Raw genomic sequence first — 15,927 nt, forward strand, 5'->3', positions numbered from 1 at the left:
CTGATCCTTCAGAATGACAATCTGAAAAAGAATTAAACGTCAAAACCATTCTTTTCCCTGGGAAGGTTTTGACAGAAAATGCCCATCTGCAGTGCTTCCATCCAGCTGGCGGCCCTGGTGGCACCTGAAGGCAGCTGAGATGTTTGAGTTCGCCCCTCGAGGTGCTGGAACCCAAAACATGTGCTTGTGGGGGGTCCTTAATGGGATGGAGTGGCTGAGCATCATTTATTGAGAGTAAATGAGTGTTCAGTACTGGAGTAGGAGCAGGAGTCGCTGAACTCAGATTAAAATGCAACAGCACCCAGTGCTTGCTGCAGGTACATTTTCCTAGAGAAAGAGATTGTGAGAAATGGCTCTCGTTACTCCTTTAGAGTGCTTCTGACCACCACGTTCTTTTCTTTTTGATATAACAGTATGGTAAATGCCCAAATGGCTCTTGCTGACAGTGGTGCTGCTGGTAGGTGACCGCTGCCCACCCGTCCTCCAGGCATTGCACACCTGGGGCCATTGGGAACCACCAGCAGAGAGGCTGTGAGACCACCAGGTCCCCCTGCTGCCATCACCATTGCACCTCTCCTGCTCGCCCTGCACCTGGTTTCCTTGTAAGTGCACCCTGAAATTGAGTTTTCCAGCTTCTCCCTGCAGGAGTCTGCTTTATGCCGGTTGTTTTTTACACTAAGATGATTTTTTTTGTGTGTCTAGTGTAAACTTCTCCTTCCTTAGCTTCAGGTCAGTGCTTCTCATCTGGTGTCTGCTGTCCCTCCCTCTCCTCACCCTGCTGCTCGTTCGCATTAACTGCGCGATAATTAGAGACTGATCCTGTCCCCTGAGCCTTTGCTTCCCCAGACTGTGTCTCCAATCCTGCCCTCCCGCAGCAAACCCCACTGAGATCCGCAGGTTTGGCACATGTCCATTTGGGGCTGCTCCTGCTTTTGTATCTAGTTCTCAGCACACAGGTCTTTGATATTATAATGCAGGAATGGCAGGAGACCCTGGTTAAGCAAAAACAGAACCGGCCCTCCCTCCCTCCCTCCCTTCCTCTGGGGGTTGAGGGTTATTAACAGAGCTTTCTTTGCTCAGCTGAGCACCATGGAGCTGCCAGGTCTCTGCCCGCATTCCTGTCTCATGGCTTCAGAATTCTCATCCTATTAAAAAAGGCAGAAACAAGGCAGCTCCTGCAGCTTCCCATCCTACCGTGGTCGCTGATCTGAAGGCAGTGGCTCGTGACGTCCCGCTGCCCATCTCTGCTGCCCGAGGGAGCTGGGTGCCCATGGGTCAGCTCTGCTGAGGAATAGAAATGAGTTCTATCATCAGCACCATCAGTTTCTTGAGCAAAGGAGTCGTTTGGGCTTGTTAGGCTCAACTTATTTTTAAGAAGCCCCTTTTCCTTGGCTGTTGTTAGGCCTTATTCTCAGGGGCTTCACGCTCTTTGCTTCTCTGTGTTGTCTATCTGGTTGAATGCTTCACAGTTGCTGGCTTCTCCCTTTCCTGGTCACCCCAATGAGCAGCAAAGTTGCTTCGTGTGCTCGCTGCCAGCGCTCCCACACAGGTGCTGGATGCTCCTGTGCTGACCCCCCCACCGTGCCATCCTCTCTGGCTGCTCTTCTGGTCCCACCGACAGAGGGAACAGCTCTGGGACACTCCTCAGCCCCACAGTGGGGACAGGCAGCAGTGGCAGAGCCAGGAAAAGGGCTTGGTGCTTTCAAACCAGCTCTTGTTCGTTTGGGATCTTTCCGTTTGAAGGCTTCTGGCACATGAAGAGCCCTCCCCTGAGTTTTTCATCCTCTTTCAAGCTGCTGCAATAAACCCATGAACCTCTCTTTCATTTGGCTCCACGGGTGCTGTCTGTGGTGGGTCTCCTGCTCCGCGCACACGCACGCCCTGAGGCCTGGCCTGAGCATCCTGATCCCACCTCGTGCTGTCCCGTGTGCAGCTGGCAGCAGCAGCCCAGCCCTGAGAGCTCTGTATCGTGTATGCAACCTGCCTTGGTGCTGGCACGAGGGCTCAGTGCAACACCTGGCATCTGCCTGCAGTGAAACAAACCATTCAGCAAAGCTCGAGAGCGCGTTTTGCATTGCTCACAGCGTGCGCTGGGCACAGTCCAACGCTTCCACCTCTGTCATTGTGGCATAACCCAGGGAGGAAATCCAGGAGGTTGCATCTCGCTGGGCAACAGCACCGCTCACAGCCTGGATGCCAGCCTGGGGAGGAGGCTGAGCACGTCCTGACCCTCATCGGTGGCATCTGGAGCTGCACTGCTCTGTGCCAACAGTGGTCTATGCTGAGCAGCTCTTCCTGCCCGGGAATGCCCGTGGGGCTCACCTCAGGAGGCTGCCAGTGCCCTGGACCAAGCCTGAAGAGAGGAACAACCATTTGGGCTGCTGTTTAAAAAACAGCTCTGTGGAAAGCTCCTGTCTGCTGCAGCAAAGAGGCGCCCAGCCAACAGGAGGAAACAGCACTGCTCATCTTTTGGTTGGACACAAATATTTCAGGACGGTGGCAACGATAGAAGGAGCAGTGCCTGCTGGCTGTCACCTGGGCATGGTTCCTGGCAAGGAGCAGCAAGCTGGGGTTGAGGGTCAGGCTCCAGCCTCTTCCAGACAAGCCAGAAGCAGAAACTATCTGAAGAATCCCACAGACTCACACCCAATGTTCAAGGGCAGCGTTTCTCTCAGCATACACAACCCTGCCCAGGAGGCTAGCGGGGTTATATTATCTGCAGTTTGAATCTGGACATGAGGAGGCAGGTGCTGCAGAAAACAGGCAGGCACATGAGCAGCTGCAGTCAAAGCGAGAGCAAGCGCTCCAGGTCTGCACACTCAGCACATTGCATCCCGTCCCGGCAGTGCTGGGGTTGTGAAGTGAGACAGGGAGCAACTGGGGATGCGTCGCAGGGCTGCTGCCAAATTGAGAGCGCAGCAAGGCGAGCGCGTGGGCAGCAGGATCGGTGAGACTGGAGGACATGTGGCAGCTCAGCAGAGCCAAGCTGCAAAGCAAAGAGAACCCCAGATCAAGTTCTGGGAGCCCCAGGAACGTGGCAACCATGGCTCTGGGGTCTGCACCTTGCTGGGACTTTTCTTGTGCATGAGCACTGCTCCTCCAGAGGGAGTTTCACCAAATGGTTAGAGAAAGGTTTATAATGTAAATGAAGGGTTCAGGGGTTGCTCTGTCCTCAGTAGGGGCTGAGGCCATGCCTGATTAAGCATCGGGTGAGCCACAGCAGAGACAGTGCCCGTGCAGGAAGCGTTGCCAACACAAATCTCTTAATAGTCTTTGAGTCTCTGCAAGGCCTTCAAATCAATCAGAGGATTAACTAAGCAAAGCTGTCTTTATGATCCATGATCCAGCTTTGTGCAATTGGATCCAGCTTTGCTTGGGCCTCTCTTTGAGGGTGGGCTGTGATGGAGGAGCCCTGCGGGAGCTCTGGGGCTCGGGTGCCTGCAACGCGCGCAGGAGGGATGCCAGAGAGACGCGACACTTTGTCTTCTCCCATCCCTCCCACTGGCTCCTCATGATCCAGCCTTTCTCTTTACTAAATCTCGCTGAAGACAAGCCACCGACTGCTCCTGGGGAGCTGCCAGCTTCTTGTGGCTGCTGGGACGCCTTCTGCCAGGGGTGCATCACACCTTCCTGTTGTCTTATCCTTCTGGCACCTGGACTTCGGTTTCAGGGCTGAGCTGAAGCCTGGGAGCTGCTGCACCCCTCTGCTGCCACGTGCAGCAGGAAGCATCGCCTCCTGAGATCCGCTCTGGGGAAGTCACCATTGAAGGAGATGATGAGTCCCTGGTAAGCATGCACTGCGGGCTCCTGGTGCATCAGCAGTTCAGATCACTTGATGACACCAGGCAGCATCTCCATTCCAGATCAGTGTGGGAGTGCTTAGCTTTCCCTGGAGCAGTTTGCCTTCTCTCAGGCTGAACGACACAGCGGTGACAACGCGCACGTGAGGGCTGCCAGGTCCCCAACATGGGGCTGAAACCCCAAATGCTGTGGCTGCACCACTCAGGTGGAATAATGAGATATCCCCCAGCACCCAACAGGCTCCGTTTTATGGCAAAATTCATCCTCTCTCTGTCTGTAGCCAGGCTGGAGCCCAGCTTTGCAAGGTACTGGTGCGATGTGACACAAAGCAATGCCCAGCTGCCAAGCTGCCCTGTTTGACTGTACCCACGCTGTCCTGAGAGCCCCACGGCTGTGATGCTGTCAGCGCTGCAGCTCGGCCATGCACACTTGGTGCAAGGCAGCCAGGGCTATAAATAACAGACACCCTGGGCAGCACGTCGGCACGAGGTAATCCGTCGTCTCGCTGGAAACGTCGGTGGCTGTATTTGTATTTCATGCTTCTGTGCGAAAGTTGCAAGGAAAGAAAAGTAGCCAGGACAGAATCCAAGCTGGAGGCACCTCCTGACCCACAAAAGGAGTGGAGGGGGAGAGTTTCTGGGCTGAAACTGCAACTGGTCTTTGGGAAAGTGCCCACAGGTGCTGTGCTGAGGGGTGCTGCGAGAATCCCACCTGCTGCTGCTGCCTCCCCTGCCTACTCAGGAGGAGCTTGTTCACACCATTTGTCCAGCAAAGGGCTGCTTTAGATTTGAACACAAACTCTTCCTGAGTTGCACCACCTTTAAATCTTTATAAACTGGGCTTATTTGCCACATAGCAAAGGTTGGATGTCAGGAAGTCAGGTCGGATATTAGGAAACATTTCTTCTCCAACGAGCGGTGATGCACTGGCACAGGCTTCCCAGGGAGTGGTGGGTCACTGTCCCTGCAGGTGTGCAGAACTGCAGGGATGTGGCATTTGGGGACGTGGTCAATGGGCATGGGGGGTGAGGGTGGGCAGGGGGATCTCAGAGGGCTTTTCCAACCTCAGTGATTCTGTGATTCTCTGATTCCATAGCACTCTCTGCTCAAAGCATTTCCCCACTTTGGGTGTTTGAGCGCTCTTGGTTGCACAAGCCACAGCTGACAGAAATCAGGTGAAATTCACAGAATCGCAGAATCGTTTGAGTTGGAAAGGACCATTGAAAGTCATCCAGTATTGCCATCAAAGCTTCTATAGACCTGGGAAATGAAGTTGGTTGTAGTTGCCAGGCTATAGCAGCGCATCCGTGCAAGGGAGAGCTCCACAGACGGATTCCTCAGTGAGGTGGGGGATGAAAGGACAGCGGTCTCTGCAGCTGTGAGCAGCGTGAAGAAGCCACCCTAACCCACTCATCACCCAGCTCAAAGATGAGCTGACTGGCTCTGCTTCCCCAGACTCCAGGAGCTGGCCCTCTGCACAACGTTTCGCTTATCTACCGCGGAACATCGCGGCTGTCCAAGGCTTGCATGAATTTCAACCAAACAAACTGGACGCCACCGCTGCAGAAAGAAAACAAAACAAGCAAAACACCCTACCAGCTATTGAATAACAAACATCACTTCTGCCATGGGAAATCTCTGCAACCTGTCAGAGCAGCGCAGAGCTGCGCCGCGGCGTTGCTGGGAGCACCGTGCTGCTGACAGCCCAGTGCCGGACACCGCTCCTGCGGGCGTCTGTCTGCTCTTCTGCCCTCTGCCTCCCCATCATTCCACTCCCTAGCACTTATTTTTTTCTCTTTTTTTATTTTTTCTTTTTTTTTCACAGATTCGTGTTACAATTAAGTCCTGCACTGAATATATTATTGCTTTGAGAAGAGCCGGGACGATTCTTTGTGAAGGCGCCTTCTGGCTGCCCTGGGAGAGCTCCTCAGACAGCCCTGAGACAGGCTGGCAAGTCACATAAACCTTAAGTACGTGCCTCTGAGAATGGAAGATTCCCTGGGAAGCCTCAATCTCTCGTTGTGTTACGGCCTGATTATCAAACAGACAATTTACATCTTATTAGGTGTTTCCATCTGTTGATAGAAAAATGCCCGATTGCATAACGTTCATTTTGCTCCTGTTGAGTTCTCACCATTGCCAGCAGCACTGGGGCCTGCTGAAATGCCCCGGAGCTGGAGGCACTCGAATGCTGGAGCTGTGGGCAGCACCCACCCGTGCCCAGGGCAGTGTCTGCCCACAGCTCTGCAGCCCCCCCAGGGCTGGCACCCACTGGGCTGCTGGCACTCACTTCTCTTGGCGTGCTTTTCCAAGCCTGCATGCAAATCTCCATCGCTTCTTCAGTGCAGCACAGGTTTGTGCAGCTTTGGTGATGCTTGTCCGACAGACAGCCCCTGTCTGCACTGCAGCTGGAGCTCAGTACATTGCTGGAGCGTGGCACACAGCTGGAGCTCAGCACACAGCTGGCTGCAGGAGCTGCCACCTGCAGTCACCAAAGGAAAGGAGCAGTGTGGGCAGAGCTGAGCACATCGCCGTGTTCCTCTCCTTTGTGCCTGCTGCGCTTTGCCAGTCTGCATGTGGATGCTGCACCTCTGGGGTCTGAACTGAGGAGCCAGCGGTGCCAACAGCAATGCATTTGGAAGCAGAGCAACCCAAACCATCCTATTATTGCTCACTGATAAATACTTGCATCTCCAAAGAACCCTGAGAACTGTGATTACTCCAAAGCATCCCAGTATGCGTTGCTCTGGGGCAGTCAGTGGGAGCCTGTCGTCCTTGTACATCACAGAGCCTGGAAACTGTATTCAACAGGCGAGTAAAGCCAAATATTTTAATCAGCAAAAAACAGAGGAGAAGAGTGTTGAGATGAGTGAAGAGAGGAGGGAAATCCTGGGCTTGGTGCCTGGTTCCTAATCCCTGAACCGTCTCGCTGTAGTGCTGTGAAAGCCAGGAGGAATAAGCCTGATACCATAGAGTCTTGCCATCAAGAAACTGCACATTAATACAGAACTGCAAAGGTAATTAACCAAATCAGACTTGGTCCAGTGCTGAAAAGGATTTCTTCCCCCAGGGATGAGCAGATGTCTCAATCTAATTATACAAGTTATTTAATCAGAACCAGAGGTTGGGTATCTAATGAAAATATACCTAGCGTTGGGGGGAGAGGTTGCAGCTCAGGAGCAGTGCAGCGGGGGGGCACGACTTTGGGCTGGCACCATTTCTAGAGCTCTTCTGCCCTGTTTGTGAGCACGGCTTTAGCAGGAATAGGAATTTGGAAAAATATCAGTAGTGAGAAGAACGCGTTCTGGCAAAAGATTGTTCCTGGCATGGAGAGAAAATGTCCTGGTAACAGCCAGATTCAGGTCTCCCCTTCCCCAGTGCTTCTCGCTGCTGACTGCAGCAGGCAATGAATCTTAACCTCATACTTTGCCCAGTCTCAATAAGTTGTTGTGTTTTCTCTGCTGCGTACAGTTACAAGGGGCCATGCACAAGGAGAAGAAGTGCTCAACCATCGCCTGGATCCTCTGTTCCAAAGCATGGAGCATCTGCTTGTGACAGCTGAAATGGAGAAATGCTGCTTGTGATCGTGGGTTGTGATGTGCTGGGAGACCCCATCAAAGAGGGGGACACGCAGTGCAGGAGCCACTTGAGTTAGTGCAGGTATGGACTCCACTCTGTAGGAATCTGCTCTGCTGAGACACATTTGCAAAGCGTGGTTCCTCTTTGTTCGTGTAGAAATCTGCTCTCAAGCACCTGTGCAAAAACAGTCAGCCCTTCTAGGAGCACCTACCGATGGTAAAACTGCAAACTGAGCAGAGGTCGGGGCGGTTGCATGGCTTTTTTTTTTTTTTATTCCTGTGAACTTTTATAGCTTTGCAGAAACAACTGAAGCTGAGCTGAGGCACTGAGGCCATTGGAAATCTGACCCTGAATATTAAACAACCCGCCTGCGAGGTCGCGTTCAGCCAGGGGGATTTAAGCAGTTCTGAATTGCCGAACCACGGTCCCCTGAAAGAGAATTTACCAGACAATAAGAAATGGATTGACAGGAAAAGGAATAAAGATGAAATGTGATGTCTGCCGAAGCTGTTTTCCCTCGCTTCCACCCTCTGTCATGTATCCTCACTTCTTTAACCTCCCTGTTAATGAGAGCTCCTCCGCTTTTGTATCCCCAGGTGCTCGGAGCGCCGGCCGCCACAGAGCCCCCTTCCCGCCCCTGGAAGGACAGACAGGCAGATGGATGGACAGACGGACAGCCGTGCATGTCAGCAGACAGACCTGCAGCTGCACGGCTCCTCCTGCAGCCTCAGCACTGGGCTGGTGGGGTGCTGGGAGGCGCTGCCCCCAGTAAGCGGGATGGGAAGAGGAGGTGACACGTCACCGCGCTGTGACTCAGGAGAAAGGCCGGGCCCTGAGGGCCTGGTGAGTGCAGTGGGTGTTTGCTGCCTGCAGTGAGGCTCAATTACAAGAGTGACAAGCTGCAGCACAGCTCACAGCCCTGGTGAGACAGTCCTGTCACCAGCCCGAGCAGTGCTGGGCCTCTGCCAGCGAGCGACTTGCAGCACGAGAAACAAAGCAAAACTTGACTTTGAACTGTGCTGCCCTATATCCAGAGCAGTTGCATTGGTTGCAGGCTGGATAAATAGTGCACTGCTTTCATTGGTGTGCCTATTCTGCACGAAGAACCTGGGGTATCTACCTGTGAACTGAAAGAACACAGCTGAGCAGTGCTTTCCTAAGGGTCGCCCACTTACTGGAGCTGTGCTTTGGTCCTTGTTTGTGAAGATTTCTCTTCTGGGAACACAATTGTGAGCACTGGGGATGAGCCGAAGTCCGTCATCGCAGATCTGGTCATTGCTTCTTCAAAATCCAATTAATTAAGCCCATTAGACTTGGAAGGCGAGAGGTGTTGAGTCTTTCTTTATGAGGAGAAGAAGAACGAACACCTACGATGAGATCCAAGAGCAAGGGTTGGATGGTGATGGGATGGCTGCACTCGGCCCACGGCGCTGGGGTCAGGAGGAACAGTCCCTCCAACAGTGCCACCCCCAGGGCAGGGACCCCCACAGGGACAGTGTTGGGATGGAGGGGCACCAGCACCCAGTGTGGCCATGCTCAGGGCTGAACGCAGCCGTGGAATCACCGCCTCCTCCCATCCACGTCTGTGGAGAGCTTTTTACTGGCGTCAGTGGCAGCAGGATCAGAGTCGAGTCTTAAGGCTCTTCCCCTGGAGCTCAGAGGAGTTTAATGGAAAAAGGTCTAAGTTGTAATTAATTGGCTTCTGCTTCTCCTGCAGGAAAGAGTTAATGAAGGCAAAGCTTGTCTGGCCAAGGGGCTGGTGTGGCTCCAGGAGAGCTGTGACTCAGAGATGGAGCATCCTGCCAGAGCTCCTCATCCTCAGCTCCTCCTCTCCCAGCACAGCAGAGTGAATGTGTCCAGCATTGTGGCTAGAAGGGTTTGTCCCTTACAGCACCTGCACTTCCCACTCAGCTCCACGCTCTTGGCTTGCGTAAGAAACCTCCTTACCTCACAGTCTGTGGGTAGGACCTTGCACATCTGGCTGTATCTTGTTGGTCAGTGGTGCAGAGCCCTTGGTAATCTCATTGGGGCTCTCTACAGGACTGGAAAAGGTTAACAGGATGATTTACAAGATTAAAGAAAAGGCCAAAGGGAGGACAGGAGCAGACAGACTGGGTGAGTTATTCAAAAGTTTAACCAGAGTATGACCAGATTTGGCGTTTTCACCACTGTGCTTGGCTCAAAAAGAAGCATGGAGCAACGAGATTTGGTGGCGATGTCACAAACCAGCCCGTGCTCAGCAACACGTGGTCCTGGGTGCAAATAATTTTGTACAAAATGGATGCTTACCTTCCCCCCAGCCCCTTGCCCCCTGCCTGGGGGCCAGCGAGGGGTCCCATGAAGCACCAATGCATTGGCAGCAGCGATGCAGCAGAGCGGGGCAGGATGCGTGGTCCTGGCAATGGGTGGAACTACACTGCTTTGAACCCAGACTGGCACAGCATAAACATATAGATTAGCACCAGCGCAACAGATCAAAACCCGAGGAGGAGGGCTCAAACAAGTCGTAATTTGTAGCAACAACAAAATTGCAGGGTTTCATCACTTCAGCTCCCAACCCTCACACCTCAACCTCGCCGCAAGGAAAACAGCTGCCTCCCCGTTCTCCCACATCTGCAGGCTGCCCTAACCATCCCGTTGGGGCAGCCAGCCTGGGAAGCACGGCCTGTGGGGTGGAACACCGCTGTCTGGAGCTGTGTGTCATCAGAGCAATCACTGTGGGGTGGGGACAAGAAAGGGACACGGTGTTCAACGCTGGATCTGTTTGGAGAGTAGAGAACCATTCCCATGCAACCTTCCTTCTGCAGCATCCAGGTTGCAGGGTGCTGCATGCATGGAGCTGCAGGTCCTGCTGCATGGCTGCAGCTGCTGCTGCATCAGAGGTGACTGCAGACTGACAAGATTGGGAGACAGTGTGACTGTAGGCACCTTCCTCAGCTGCATGCATAACCCTCCGTGCTGAACCCACGCCAAACTCATCCCCAGGTCTTATCTTTTCTAAACTGGGTATTTATTCATGTGGTTGTTTTATGTAAACTGCAAAGAGCCTCATTAAATGGAAACCTTCCCTCACGAGCTTTGTTATTAAGGTGGAACGGCGCTCGGAACGCGCGGAGCAAAATCCCTGAGCTTTGGTGTTATGTGGGGAAGGATCGCTCAGTCCTGGCAGCCCAGGGCCGAGCTCTCCTGTCCCCCTCATTCAGGAGCATGCTCAGCTCTGGGATGTGCAGGCTCCCAGGAGAAGACTCTGCAGAACAAAGCAGGGACCTGGGACCTGCCCTGTGCTGGCAGACCAGCACGGGGCCCATTGGCTTCTGGAGAAGGATGGGGCAGCGTCAAGGCTGAACCTGGGCTGTAGCTCAAGGCTCGGGCCTGGCTGACATGGAGCTATGGAAGGGGATGAGGTTTTGCAGCTAAAACTCCTCATCGCTGGAATGCTGGCCAGGTAAATTCCAGCGTTTCTGTGGGTCCCCGTTCTCATCTGGATAATGAAGCAGAAGGCACACACACGTGGTTATGGGTGTACCAGCAGGGCACGCATCAATCTGAGGCTGGAAATGAATTGTGCTGTGCATAGTTTCCCTTCCTTAGCCCGACTGAACTCAATCCTGCTTTCCCGGGACTGCACACCGCTGTTTCACCCATAGGAACCACTGCAGACGAGTTGTTTCCTTCTGGTAGCGGGCACACACGATGAAGCAGTACGATATTTGGGGAACGGGCTGAGAGAGGTGAGAGGGGCTGGATGCACTGGCAGTGCCCAGCACGCACTGAGCCCCTTGCAGTGGTCACCCCAGTGCCCCACTGGGACCCAGGCATCACCTCTGCTGTGTTCCGTGCCTCTCAACCCCTGCATGCATCTCCAGCTGAAGGACTTGAGAGCTGATAGAGCTTTTTAAAGTGGGGATTATGTAAATGCACGTTATGGGGCTTTCATAAACAGGGATTATTTGTCGAATACTTTCGAGTGCTTCCTTCGCCGCGATTAAGGGCTGTGGTGTAAATAGGAATTTAGTGAGCGCTTAGTCTAAGTTTCATTGATCCAATAAAAGATGACAGCAGCACTTTTTGCATTCATCTTGGCCTCGTGAGAACATCTCTGGGGAAGTTTTCAGATAATTACAGGAACATCTACACCAAATGCCCATCGCAGGCAGCATACCTTGTACATCCATACTGAGCATTCTCCATTTCCCTTCCTTGCTAGTTTTGTGATTAAATCCGTTGTCCCAGCTGCTAGCTTGTTGGTTATCACTCCCTAAATTAAGAATTCTGAAAGTGAGGATCAGCAAAGCAAAATGAGTATTTTGCCCACAGATGCCAAAGATAGAGCGGGCCAACGAGTTGTACCATTTATTATCCGTGCTGCAGTCAGGCACTGTGGTGCTGTCAGAGTCACACAGAGAATGAATCACATCGAGCATCGCCCGTGGGGTTGTTCATTCCTGGAAATGGGAATGGACAGTGGGCCAATATTCCTGGTGGGGCTCAATGAGGAAAATAGGTTTTGCTAGAAAATATGGGTGCCCTCCCATTGGGATTTGGCCACATCTCAGCCCCTCATTGCCAACTGCCTTGGGTCACTGCTCTCCTTTGGGTCACCGCTGCCTTCAGCTGTTTCACAGGAGCAACTTTGCCACCCAGCTCTCAGCTCTGCAGGTGGAGCTACCGAGGAAGGCAATAAATGGGAATTTCTCATCTTCCTCAGTTTGTTGCTGTTTCCAATCTTCAAATTCAACTTCTATTAAGCTAAGCTAAGCAAGCCCGGAGCACAATCCGTGCATGATACCTTGCTTTGAGAAGATTGTTTGCTCGAGTATAAACCAATATTACTTTCTAATTCAGCTGTGGTGGGGATCCAGTTATCACATAATGTGTTTTCTCCTTTGGTGAATTCTGAAACACATAAACAGGAGTTTGAAAGGAGATCTCGTCCTCAGCCTCTGGAAATGATTAATTTCTACTAATGATTTACTGATGTACACACGACTTATTTTGCATAAAGTTAGAGCTGGGCACGTTTATTCATTATGATTCCCTTAAAAATGGATATAAATATCAAGAGCAATTGGCTACCAAAAATTTGAATATTGTGGCACTGCATCACGGGGAGCTGACATGAATATGAGTCGGATGAGAAAAAAATACACAGAAAATGCTTATCCAAGTGTGATACTTTACAGCATGTCACTGAATCATCAGAAAGGGTTACATTCATTACAAACGCATGCAGCGTTTGCCAAAGATTCCTTGGGAAGGAAAAAAAAAAAAAAAAGAAAATAAAATCACATTCTTTTCCTAATGAAATGTGCTCTGTGATCAGTGGAACCCATCTCTCCTGTAAAGTCCAAAGCCTGGCCTCTCTGCAAGGCTGGAACTCCTGCACCTTGGGATTGTGCAGGAGGGAATGAATGGGATGAGGGGTCTGCATGGGGCAGCGCACCTTGGGTGCGGGTGCAGCCAAAAGGCAAAGTGCAACAGAGAGCAAAGGGCTGCACACCTTGGAAGGAAAAGCCTTTGGGAGGCGGCTCCCAGTGTCCGTATCCACCAGGAGAGCAGGAGGGCACCAGCGTGAGGACATTGACATGTTGCGCTCGTCCCCGCATTGATCCGCTGCCTCGGCGGCCGCAAGAGCCCTTGGCAAAGGTCACTGTCTCTGTTCCTATGTTACAAATGGGAGCAAGGAGGCAAAGAGATTAATTTTCAGAAGTGATTAATGTTCCTGGTGCCCATCCTCATTCACGTTGGGCCTCGAGCCCCGGTGAAGTCTGGAGCTGGGTTAATTAAGGTGTCCTCTGCCCCTCTCCCAGCCCCGCCAGACACGGCCGTTGCTCACTGTCATCGCCTTTTCCCACAAACTCCTCCACCCTTCATCCCGTGCCAGCCCTCAAACCGGCTCAGGGACTCCCCCGGGGCTGCTCCCTCTCCTCCCTGGCCCCACATGTCCCGTGACGCCCAAACGCTCACAACCTCTCAGGGCTTTGTCCAATGTCTCAGGCAGAGCTCCCACCTCCCCACGGTTCGGGGCAGCTGCTGCCCTTCGCCTCCACTTCACCATGGGCCGGGCGTCACTAAACAACAGTCAGACAAAGCAGCTGCGGGGGAAGTTTCTCCCAGCACCAAGTAACTGTTATAGAGCCAAATTGCACTTTGTTCAAGTGCAGCATCAGAACAGGAATGCTTTCTGACAGAGCGAGAGCAGCGAAGCGTATCTCCAGAACAAGGAGCTCCCTCCCAACCCTGGGAGCTGCAAAAAGGGGCCGGGGAAGTGGGATGTATTGGAGATGACAGACAGATGTGCACTGCAGTACATGTCTGCCAGGCCTGAAAGCAGCAACCCGTGGCTCTTTGTGCCCCTGCAGCCATACAGTGCCGTACAGTGCAGGATGTACACATGCTGTACAGTGCCATACAACGCCATACTGTGCCATAACACACTGTACTGTACAGGACTGTACTGTGCTTTATTGGGCTGCATGATGCCAAACGTGACAGTACCACACCATGCACTGCACCGTACAGCGCCATACAGTACCACACCGTGCCATATAGTACCACACCATGCCATATAGTACCACACCGTGCCATACAGGACCATACTGTGCCATACAGGACCGTACTGTGCCATACACAGCCACACAGTTGCCATACACAGCCACACAGTCCCAGCCACGTGCCCCTCTCCCGCCACCTCCCCGGCCCGCGCCCCTCGCCCGCGCCCGGCCCACGTGGCCGCCCGCCGCCCGGCATGAATGAAACGCCCTCCTCCAATCGGCGCCCGCCTCGCCGCCGGCCGCACGCGGGCCGCCCCGACGAGCGCGTCCTCGGCCAATCCCGCGGCGGCGGCCGCCCGCCCGCAGCCAATGGGGAGGGCGAGCGCTGGGCGGCGCCCCGAGCCGGCGGCGCCCAATGGCGGAGCGGCGCGGGCCGGCGGTGGCGGCGGGCGGGCCAATGGGGCGCGGGGGCGTGGCCGGCGCGCGGCGGCGCGGCACCCGGGCGCGGGGCTCTAAAGCGCGGCGCGGCGCCGCGTCCCGCAGACGGCCATGGCCGCCGCCGCGCAGTACCTCCCGCGCTCAGCCGCGCTGCTGCACCCCGACGGCGACCGCCTGCACCAGGGCACCACGTACCGCGAGGTGCAGAAGATGATGCACCACGAGTACCTGCAGGGCCTGGCCCCCGCCGCCGCCGGGCACGCCGTCGGGTTGGCGCACCACCAGTGGCTGCCCAGCGCCGGCACGGACTGGGGCAGCGGCGGCGGAGGAGGAGGCGGCGCGCACCTCCCGCCGGCGGCCGAGCACGGCAAGGGCGGCCCGGGCGGACCCCGCGAGGAGCTGCCCCCCCCAGCCGCCGCCTTCCACCCGCGGCCGCACCTGGTGCCGCAGGCCGGCGGCTGGGCGCAGGGCGCGGGGCCGCCCCCCCACCTGCCCCCCATGTCGCCGCCGTCGGGGCAGCCGCTGCTTTACGGGCAGCCTTACGGCGGTCTCAACGGGATGCTGGGCCCGCCCGGCCCCGCGCTGCACCACGGGCACGGGCTGCGCGACCCGCTGGGCGCCGAGGAGGCGGCGGGCCACGAGCTGGCGGCCTCCCCCCCGCCGCCGCTGGGGCCGCCCGAGCCGTCGGACGAGGACGCGCCGAGCTCCGACGACCTGGAGCAGTTCGCCAAGCAGTTCAAGCAGCGGCGGATCAAGCTGGGCTTCACGCAGGCCGACGTGGGGCTGGCGCTCGGCACCCTCTACGGGAACGTCTTCTCGCAGACCACCATCTGCCGCTTCGAGGCGCTGCAGCTGAGCTTCAAGAACATGTGCAAGCTGAAGCCGCTGCTCAACAAGTGGCTGGAGGAGACGGACTCCAGCACGGGCAGCCCCACCAACCTGGACAAGATCGCGGCGCAGGGCAGGAAGCGCAAGAAGCGCACCTCCATCGAGGTGGGCGTCAAGGGCGCCCTGGAGAACCACTTCCTCAAGTGCCCCAAGCCCTCGGCGCACGAGATCACCTCCCTGGCGGACTCCCTGCAGCTGGAGAAGGAGGTGGTGCGGGTCTGGTTCTGCAACCGGCGGCAGAAGGAGAAGCGCATGACGCCGGCCGGGCTCCCTCACCCGCCCATGGAGGACGTTTACGCACAGGCGGACACTTCGCCGCTGCACCACGCGCTGCCCGGCGCCGTGCCGTGACCGCCGGCCCCGCCGCTGGGCCCCGACGGCGGCGGCGGAGCGGGCGCGGGCGGCGGGACGCGCCCCGGTTCCTTCCTTCTTTCCTCGGACTGGCCCGGCCCGGCCGCCCGCCCCAGCCCTATTTATTCGGGCGCCGGAGCCGCTCGTGGCCGCAGCAGAAGTAGCCAAAGGTTTGCGATCTCTAATTTATTCCCTCCCGCGGGGCCCCCGGCTCCGGCCCGGCCGCAGGACGCGGCGCTGCCCGCCCCGGCCCCTTTCTATTTATTTTCTAACCGTGCGCGGAGCTCTCTCCCTCCCGTTGGTAGGTTCGGTTCGGTTCACCCCCCCGCCCCTCCCTTTCCCCTTTGGTTTCGGTTGTTTTTTTTTTTTGTTTGTTT

At 55.2% G+C, this 15,927-nt stretch overlaps 1 protein-coding gene and 1 long non-coding RNA gene across 2 annotated transcripts in view; both read left to right on the forward strand.

The window, feature by feature from the left end:
- The window catches only part of LOC110387518, a 40,545-nt gene extending 34,621 nt beyond the window's left edge, over positions 1-5,924 (forward strand). The window contains exon 3 of the long non-coding RNA XR_002432548.1: positions 5,626-5,924. This is a non-coding gene — a long non-coding RNA (uncharacterized LOC110387518). The remainder of the gene's footprint in view (positions 1-5,625) is intronic.
- POU3F1 (POU class 3 homeobox 1) lies at positions 14,385-15,581 on the forward strand. The gene has a single exon (XM_021375479.1). It carries the CDS (start codon positions 14,423-14,425, stop codon positions 15,548-15,550), a length of 1,128 nt encoding a protein of 375 aa, XP_021231154.1. The 5' UTR covers positions 14,385-14,422; the 3' UTR covers positions 15,551-15,581.

Source organism: Numida meleagris, chromosome 22 (genome assembly GCF_002078875.1).
Source record: "Numida meleagris isolate 19003 breed g44 Domestic line chromosome 22, NumMel1.0, whole genome shotgun sequence".
Taxonomy (NCBI): domain Eukaryota; kingdom Metazoa; phylum Chordata; class Aves; order Galliformes; family Numididae; genus Numida; species Numida meleagris.